The sequence below is a fragment of the Colossoma macropomum genome, unplaced genomic scaffold, assembly GCF_904425465.1.
Source record: "Colossoma macropomum unplaced genomic scaffold, Colossoma_macropomum, whole genome shotgun sequence".
In the NCBI taxonomy this organism is placed as follows: Eukaryota; Metazoa; Chordata; class Actinopteri; order Characiformes; family Serrasalmidae; genus Colossoma; species Colossoma macropomum.
Genome location: NW_023494791.1, coordinates 49,227,350 through 49,236,844, shown reverse-complemented (window position 1 = coordinate 49,236,844; position 9,495 = coordinate 49,227,350). Strand labels below are relative to the sequence as shown.

Here is a 9,495-nt window from a genome sequence, read left to right as displayed (position 1 = left end):
GAACCAAACACACGCTGTTAAAGGTTCCTCATCCACACTGAGCTGATGGAGGATTCAGTACAGACACACTCTGCCTCACTCACCGGGCATCGGGTCAGAAACTTCTGCCATATATACATCCTGTAACCCATCAATCAATGGAAGGAGACCACCACAGGACCCCTCACAAGACCCCTCAGAGGACCACCACAGGACCACCACAAAACCACTCACAGGACCACCACAGAACCACTCACAGGACCCCTTACAGGACCACCACAGGACCACTCACAGGACCACCACAGAACCACTCACAGGACCCCTTACAGGACCACCACAGGACCACCACAGGACCACCACAAAACCACTCACAGGACCACCACAGAACCACTCACAGGACCCCTTACAGGACCACCACAGGACCACTCACAGGACCACCACAAAACCACTCACAGGACCACCACAGAACCACTCACAGGACCCCTTACAGGGCCACCACTGACCAGATCACTTCTTTATTATTTCATTTAGGTTTAGCTGTAACTGTACACTCTTAAACACATGGTTCTTCAAGGGTTCTTTATTAAAGAAAATGGTTCTGTAAAGAACCATGAACATTCAAAGAAACAGTCACATGATTAAATGGTTCTTTGCATTTTGAAAGGGTTCTTCAGAATGTGCTACAGTTGTTTATGTATAGAACCTTTTTGAAAAGGGTTCTATATAGCACCCAGAAGCTTTCTTCTATTATTATGATGTCAAGCTTGTAACAATAGCAGCACTCTTTTTGGTGCTATATAGAACCATAAGTATCACAGTGAAAGAACCATTTAAGCATGCAAACTGTTCTATATAGAACTCATGGTTCTAAATAGAAGCATTACCTTTACGAAAGAACCTTTGAAGAACCATCTTTTTTAAGTGTGTAGAAACTTAAATGGTTCTCTGCATGGTGAACTGGTTCTTCAGACTGATGGAGAATGTGTTGTTTAAGGTTCTATGTAGAACTTTTTTAAAAGTGGTTCTTTATAGCACCAAAAAGGGTTCTTTTATTGTTACAAAATTAACATTGTAACCATAGCAGAACGCTTTTTGGTGCTATATAGAACCATATATATTACACCGAAAAACCATTTCACCATGCAAAGAACCATTTAAATGGTTCTATATAGAAGCCATGGTTTTAAACAGAAACACTGCCTTTACTAAAGAACCCTTGAAGAACCATCTTTTTAAGTATGTAGAACCTTAAATGGTTCTCTGCATGGTGAAATGGTTCTTCACATTGATGCAGAATGTGTTCATGTTCTTTATGTTGAAGAACCATTTTTAAGAGTGTATATTATTACAGAGAAATATAACATTTATATGCGTAGAGCTGCAAAATGAATGAAACATTGATTTGAAGTATTGATCAAAATTGTCCGATGTCATATTTTCTAAGTAACTATCAAACACGTGTCTTTTTGATTTTGCTCGACGCGATTTGAGGCGAGAGTGTGATGATTTAGGCATGCAGTTAGCGCCATGCTAATTGGTGGGGTATAAGGTTTTATTACCTGCTTCATTACCTACATCAGCCTCAGAGCTCCAGGGCTAAGACTAAAAAGCAAAGTGGGTAAATTGTGCAAATGAACCTAAACTGTCGCTTTAAGCTGTACAGTCACAGACCTGTCTGTAGGGGGCATCCCAGATCGGGCGGAAGGCACCAGCGGGAATCCTGTGCAGAGTTTTCGTGCGGCTTCCTGCTCCCGATCCCTCTGCGCCCACTTCTGGAGGGAGAGGAGCTCCTCGGGGGATCTGCCACCGCATACACACGCTGCCCTCCCTCTGAGGGTTTGCCGTCGACCCGGCGGAGTGTCCGTGCGTGTAAGACGGTTTTAGGAGGACGGGAATCTCGCTGTCCTCTTCATCATCCTCGTCCTCGCGGCTCTCGGCTCCCCCCCTCATCCCCAGCGTGTCGTCGGGGCTGCAGGTCGTCACGGACGAGTAGTCGAACACAGAGGCGTCCCCCAGGTCGGCGTCCGTGTCTCCGTCGTCGATCCGCTGCGGCAGAGAGTAAAGGTCCGAGCGACACACGCGGCCGTCCGGCCCCGGAGACCCGCAGAGCCGCTCTGCGAGCCCAGACGGGGACTTCAGGTTCTGGAGGTCTCCCGCCACTGCTGGAGCTCCAGGGTTCAGAAGCAGCTGCTGTGGTCGCCGGGCAGCGGGCACACAGAGGGGCACGGCATGGCACTCCCCGGCTCGGCAGTCCCAGCTGCAGCCCTGCAACCAACCGGCAGCAGGCAGCGGCTCACACACTCGTTCTCGAGCATTACTGAGGAGAGAAAGAGATGAAGATGATCAGCATTCGAGTATCAAACTACTGGCTTAGAGCAGGAGCATCAAACTACAGTCCTGGAGGGTGCAGTGTCTGAGTGGAGAGGCTTTTTAGAACCCCTCGAGAACCTTCCGATACCGCTCCGTCCCATGAGTGTGATACATGCCATAAAGCAACTGCATGGTAGATTAATACTCTTAACATCAGTTGTGTTATTCAATTTCAATAAAGCCTGTTGTTGTTAGTAATTTTAGCGTCCCGCTACTGCCGCAGCCAGGCAGAGCAGGGAGGCGCCTTTACAGGAGCAATATATGTAAAATGATATTCATATTCCACACTCCTAAAAGACAGGGGGCAGCATATCACCAGAAAGCTGTGGTGTCCAACAAGGAAATGCGCAATCCCTCCTCCCACTTCACTCGTCCCCTCCTTACCAGTCTAGAAGAAATTTTGCGGGTTCAGCATCAAACTTCATCCTGTTTACTGTTCCTTTATAACAGACTTTTTAATGGTCTAACCGGGGGCGGGGCTTTCAACATGATTGACAAGAACACGCCCTCAGGGCAGCGCTAAATCTTCATCCTCTTATGTTGGACTGACGGCAGAGTCGAAGCTACAGTGACTCACTTGAGGTACAGAGTGGTATTACATGTCTGGATTGGCTGGGGCTAGCTGTTAGCATGCTAACTTCAGTAGATATCTCTGAAAGACGACACACAGACGTCAAAACGTATCTCTTCACATTCTGTTAATAATTTTAGTTCATTGTGACACGATTACTGAACGCTTTGAGTGGCGGAGTGTTTCAGTGAAGCTGAGTGGAGAGATTTTTCACAGAGTAAGGAGCAGCGCTGTAGAAAATCAGGGTGTTAATGTTCTCTAATACGTGCTAATGGCCCACAAACCACAGGACGTTTGTAAAGTCTCTGTTCTAGTGCGGTTCTGCGCTCTTCCTCACAGTAACTGAGATCTTCCTCGTCTCCTCTTCTGTAGAGTCTCTGTTCTAGTGCGGTTCTGCGCTCTTCCTCACAGTAACTGAGATCTTCCTCGTCTCCTCTTCTGTCTTCAGTGTGAGAAATGAGGAACAGTCACTCTTCACTCCAAACTCTTGGGAAACTGGGCGAGTTTTCAGATTTACAGATCTGCTGCAGCTCATTGTAAAGTGTTTCAGAGGAATCCAGGCAGAGTTACAGTTTCCAGGCTATGAAGGACCAACTGGGTGAACCAGTCTGCTACAGCGCCACCCTGAGGCAGAGCAGTGCTGCAGCTCTAGTTAGTTAAGAACACCAGAGACAGAAGCTGATTGTGGGGGAAGCAGATAAACAATCAGCTTTTTTTCATAATGTCATAATTTTCAGGGACCCCCAGAATTTTGATTTTGAGATATTCAGGGATCCAAGAGGTTAATTAGGGGTCCCAGACCCCTCAGGACCCCCTGCATTTTGCACCTTTGCCACAGCACAGCAGAGTTTCACACAACTGATTCATCACTAACGGCTGAGTTGAATTCAGAGAACTATGAGAAGGAACACACTAATCTCCAGGACGGGGTTTGACACAACTGGCTTAGTAAAAGTGTGGAATTCCTCCACAGTGAAGTTCTTTCCCAAAGCTTGACTGCAGTACCGTAAAATGCCAGTGGGGGGCAGGAGTGGCTGTGGCACAGCGAGCTGGCAGCGCTCTCTCTGATGTCCGTTGCTGGGCACACCGATGGGCGCATAGCGGTCGGCAGCGCCTGATCTGGAGCTGGCGTAGTCGGCAGTGCCCGCTCTGGGCTTGGCGCGGTATTTGGTGAAGGCGGAGCGGCCACAGCCGGGGCTCCTGGCACAGAATCTGGAGCCGAGGCTGCAAATAAACACACCGAAATAAACCACCTGCATGAGGGAGGAGAATTCAGGTCATTCTCAAATAGACTCAGACAGTTTTACATGCAGTTGTGACTAAATGCAGATGTTGTGCGAATGTATGATAACGTTCATATGATGGTTAAATGTCGTCGATCAGCCAAAACGAGTTCAGTTTCTGACGCTTCTTTAGTTTATAACATATAGTTATAAACAATTTAGGCTTACAGTTTTCCTGCTAATTCATAAGGTGTACACCGGTCAGGCATAACATTCTGACCACCTCCTTGTTTCTACGCTCATTGTCCATTTTATCAGCTCCACTTACTATATAGGTGCACTTTGTAGTTCTACAGTTACAGACTGTAGTCCATCTGTTTCTCTGATACTTTGTTAGCCCCCTTTTACCCTGTTCTTCAGTGGTCAGGACCCCCATGGACCCCCACAGAGCAGGTACTATTTGGGTGGTGGGTCATTCTCAGCACTGCAGTAACACTGACATGGTGGTGGTGTGTTAGTGTGTGTTGCGCTGGTGCGAGTGGATCAGACACAGCAGTGCTGCTGGAGTTTTTAAACACTGTGTCCACTCACTGTCCACTCTATTAGACACTCCTACCTTGTCGGTCCACCTTGTAGATGTAAAGTCAGAGACGATAGCTCATCTGCTGCTGCACAGTTTGTGTTGGTCATCGTCTAGTCCTTCATCAGTGGTCACAGACCGCTGCCCACAGGACGCTGTTGGCTGGATATTTTTGGTTGGTGGACTATTCTCAGTCCAGCAGCGACACTGAGGTGTTTCAAAACTCCAGCAGCACTGCTGTGTCTGATCCACTCAGACCAGCACAACACACACTAACACACCACCACCACGTCAGTGTTACTGCAGTGCTGAGAATGATCCAGACATTGTCAGACATGTTAAGGGCGATTCCAAACCACAGAGTGAAACTGCTCCATTGGAAGGAACTTCAGATGCACAGGAAGCTGCAGGAAAGTTTACCCATCAGTCATTGCAGGTCTCTTGAAGATGAGTGTGTGATTACGGCGCTGCAGGACGTTCTGAACGACGGGGTTTATCAGCTGCAGCTCCCATAACCGTGAGTGTGTAGGATCAGAGCAGACCGCTGAGGGTCCTGCTAAATGGGATGCAGCTTCTTTTAAGGTTGAAATAAAAAGACTCACCTGTTCGCTGGCCCTGCCCCCTCTGCCCATTGCCCCTCCCTCTCCAGGGTCACGTGACAGCGTGTGCAGAGGTCCCGCAGCACCTGTTCACTCTCCTGCAGCGAACGCCAGTCAGCGTGTCCACTGCCCGAGCAGCTCAGCAGGAACTGAGACAGAAAACCTGCATGAACCCCACAGTGGAGACGGACGTTCAGGTCATTCTGCAGGTGTGGACATTTAATACTCACCTGTATGGTGTTCAGGTAGGTGTGTAAGCGTGACACAGGTGCTAACAGCAGTGACAGCAGTCTGACGCTCTCTCTCTCCTCCTCCTAGTAGCACAGCATCACAAAGCAAATATCACAGACACCAGTGAATCATCAAAAAATATTACAAAATTCCTGCATAATTAACTGGGTAAGATGTAAACAGACTGGTTCAGAGAGGTTCAGAGCGGTTCAGAGAGGTTCAGAGCGGTTCAGAGTGGTTCAGAGCGGTTCAAAGTGGTTTGGTGTGAAACGCTCTGTTCTAGATAAACTTACCAAGTCAGAACTGTTCACAGTGGTGGTGATAGGAACCAGACGTCCACCTCTAAAAGCTCCCTCACAGAAAGTTCCTACAGTAAATGGTTATGAATTCACTGCCTGATGACTGAGACACTGTTTTATGATAGATTAGAGAACTTAAACTCCATTCATGGTGGAGGGATACATGCAGGGCGCTGTGAGGCAAAATAGTCCCCAAAGAAAACGTATTATTTCAGATTTTCCACTATTTTCCATCATCAACATTCCATATAGACTCAGAAGACTCGTGTAGGTTCACTGGTGGTTCTGGATAGTAAATAAAATGTCTATATCTGTGTTGTAGTCATGGCGACCCCTGGTTCCTATCACCACCACTGTAAAGACATCTGAACCATTTCACTCCAAACCGCTCTGAATCTCTCTAAATGAACCACTGATTGGTGAAAAATCAGCACAAGTTTCCTCTCCCGCCCCAAATGTGGCTGATCATCCAAGACAACCAGCGAGTTTTGTTCTTTTCTTTAGCACTGGAGCTACGAGGCTAATGTAGCTCAGCAGGAACTGACACTCTGGCACTCTGATTCAACCCCCCAGATCAGATCTGTCTGATTAATGCTCTCAAACTGTCTTTTCAAACTGCCACTGAAACTGAGAGTCGGTCTGAAGGCCGATCTACACCTGCAGCCGTCCGACTCTGAGTGCAGGTGATCTTTGCTGTGTGTGTGAAGGATCTCCTGCCTGTGTGTGTTGCGGTTTGTCCGGCTGTTCTCTGCTGAACTCTGTGGTCAGGATGGTTGCCAGGGCGGCTATGTAGCCAAGATACGCGTCACAGAATGCTGACTGCAGAGAAACACACACACACACACACACACACACACACACACACACACACGCACACACACACACGCACACACACACAGTTATAAAAGCGTGTGCGGTGGTGAAGAACAGCATGAGGACAGTAAGGAAAGGAAATAAGACCTTTAGTACAAAGTGTCTCAAATAACCTACACAGTTTAGTGTAACATCTATTCTACAGTACAGGACAATAATCTGATTACATTAGACTGTAGTGTTTAACACCAGGTTTAGATACTCAGACTGTGATTAATCCAGGTTTAGATACTCAGACTGTGATTAGTCCAGGTTTAGATACTCAGACTGTGATTAGTCCAGGTTTAGATACTCAGACTGTGATCGATCCAGCTTTAGATACTCAGACTGTGATCGATCCAGCTTTAGATACTCAGACTGTGATTAATCCAGGTTTAGATACTCAGACTGTGATTAATCCAGCCTGTAGTTTTCAGCTAGATGGTGCCTCCAAAAAACCCTGCTCAGGGCCTTCAAAAGGCTAGAGCCAGCCGTTGGGCGTGGGCTGGAGGGGTATAAAGCCCCCCAGCATTGGGCTGTGGAGCAGTGGAACTGTGTTCTCTGGAGTGATGGAGCTCCATCCAGTACCTTTGGGATGAGTTAGTGATCCAGAACTGACCATTCAACATCAGCACCTGACCTCACTAATGCTCAATCAAATCCTCACAGCAGTGTTCAACATCCAGTGTAGAGCCTTCCCAGAAGAGTAGAGGCTGTTCCTGCAGCACAGACTCACTATTAACACCTTCATTTCAGGAGAGACGCTGGATCAGCAGGTGGACACACGGCGTAGGTGGACACAGACGTTTGGGCGTACAGTGTTTACTGATTAGCACTATTTGAACGTTCTTTATACTCAGTAAACAGTTCTAAACGTACGTTCTCCGGCCCGGTCAGTTTGAGAAACGCGTCTCCCACAGCCCAGCTCCTCTGGTCCAGCGCCAGACGCTCCTCTAGACAGTTCCTGAACAGCAGGTGACGCTGCAGCATCTGATCCACATGCCTCGAAAATGCCTTCCTGACATAAAACAAACACACTGCATTTGGAGCTCCAGCACAAATACACACTCTTCAATCAAAAACACGGTTCTTCAAGGGTTCTTAGGTAAAGACAGAGGTTCTGTATAGAACTATGAACACTCAAAGAACCATCTGCATGTGTAGATGCTCCTTCAGATTGATGGAGAATGTGCTGTTTATCACTGCTGTTGGCACAAAACCTCAAAATCTCCGAAAAGGTCACTTTACAGGAGACGGAGATCATTCTCCATTTTGAATGAAAGAAAATGGAGAATTTTGTGGAGATGGAGAGGTAATTTACCATTTCTGGTCCGTTCATCATGAAATTTTTACACAACGTAAAGGGTAACTACCTTTTTCAAATCACGATTATCAAAAAATGAAAAATGGAGATATGTGGAAAATGGAAAATAGAAATACAAGGTATTTCAACAGCAACAATATGGTTCTATATAACAGCAAGAACGGTTCTGCTATTGTAAACAAGCTCACATCAGAACAATAGCAGAACATTTTTGGTGGAGCTATTTAGTCTTTTGTTTTTAGACGTGTTTAGATTTATTTTTGTATGAATTTATGTTTTATTTTCTGTAAAGTACCTTGAGTTGATGCAGTCATGAAAATGTGCTACATAAATAAAATGGATTAATATTATTATTATTCCTAGTATTAGTAGTATTATTATTAGTAGTAGTAGTAGTATTTTGGCTATATAGAACCTCTGTATAGAACCTCTTTTTAAAAGGGTTCTATATAGCTCCAAAACGGGTTCTTCTATTGTTAAAAGTTTGACATTGTAACAACAGCAGAACCCTTTTTGGTGCTATATAGAACAATACAACACATTCTCCGTTCTCCAACACATCTGTGGAAGTGTTCTGTAAGAACTGTTCTGCTAAGCAGAATGAACTCTCGGGTTCTCAGTGGACTCTGAGTTTGTTTCTCAGTATGTTCTGAGTTTCAGGCTATGATAAATAGCCGAGTGCCGTGTAAGATCTCTGCCATCAGACGGTTCTGTCAGGTAGGTGGGAAGATTAGGGGACTTGTTGGAAATGAGGGGTCTTTAGTTGAGCCGACAGTTTGAAAAACGACTGATCTCTCCAAACGGAGCTGGACATGGTCCAGTTAATGTGTTGATTAAGACATATTGGAAGCCAATAGGAACATAAATGAACGGGTCTGAAATTACGCAGAAATTGATAAAAGTGGGGAAGGTAAAGGAGCAGACAGGTGAGCCCCTCCTTCACCCTGTGGCTCTAAAAACCCAGAGACCTTCTTTGAGCCTCTAGTTTCGTCTCGAGACTCAGGATTAACACTGCGCTCTCTGTAAAAGCCGCTGCTGGAATGTCTTGCAGTTGTTTTCATTTGAGTTTGGGTGTTTAGTGTTCTTCACAGAAAAGAACGTCAAACCACTCATGAAAAGGGTTCTTTGAGTGTTCTTGGTTCTATACTAAAGAACCCTTGGAGAACCATCATTTTTACGAGTGTAGAGATTCTGTAAAATTAATTAATGATGATGATGATGAAGATGGTGATCGGAAGAGTGTGTGCTGGTCTTACTGTAGCTCTGAGCTGCTGGCTGCTGCAGATGGAGTTTTGTATTTGTCGTATAACTGACCAAGACTGGACACGTAGTCCCACTCTGACCGCAGCAGCAACACGGCGACACGCTGCCTCCTGCCTGAGAGACACCGACAGGCAAATCATCTCACTCAGTTCTGACACAGATCTCACACAGGTCTCACTCAGATCTCACACAGTTCTGACACAG

The 9,495-nt window shown here is 46.2% G+C and overlaps 2 protein-coding genes across 2 annotated transcripts in view; both read right to left on the bottom strand.

Moving 5' to 3' along the window:
• Window positions 1-1,891: 1,891 nt before the first annotated feature.
• LOC118811118 lies at window positions 1,892-4,510 on the bottom strand. Its single transcript, XM_036575328.1, has 3 exons — window positions 3,926-4,510; window positions 1,981-2,296; window positions 1,892-1,948 (listed from the first exon to the last, which is right to left on the bottom strand). Exons 1-3 carry the CDS (start codon window positions 4,177-4,179, stop codon window positions 1,892-1,894), a joined length of 627 nt encoding a protein of 208 aa, XP_036431221.1. The 5' UTR covers window positions 4,180-4,510.
• A 1,993-nt stretch (window positions 4,511-6,503) lies between these two features.
• Window positions 6,504-9,495, bottom strand: part of LOC118811117 — a 3,829-nt gene continuing 837 nt past the window's right edge. Inside the window, exons 4-6 of the mRNA XM_036575327.1 lie at window positions 9,285-9,405; window positions 7,584-7,722; window positions 6,504-6,671 (exon numbers count right to left, since the gene is read on the bottom strand). Of these exons, the coding sequence (XP_036431220.1) occupies window positions 6,504-6,671; window positions 7,584-7,722; window positions 9,285-9,405 (428 nt within the window). The remainder of the gene's footprint in view (window positions 6,672-7,583; window positions 7,723-9,284; window positions 9,406-9,495) is intronic.

Coding starts and splice junctions, on each gene's coding strand:
- LOC118811118 (XM_036575328.1), bottom strand. CDS start 4,179: ATGCAGGTGGTTTATTTCGGTGTGTTTATTTGCAGCCTCGGCTCCAGA. Junction 2,297..3,925: donor CCCCCCACTGGCATTTTACG/GTACTGCAGTCA, acceptor TTCTCTCCTCAG/TAATGCTCGAGAACGAGTGT. Junction 1,949..1,980: donor CCGACCTGGGGGACGCCTCT/GTGTTCGACTAC, acceptor GACGACCTGCAG/CCCCGACGACACGCTGGGGA.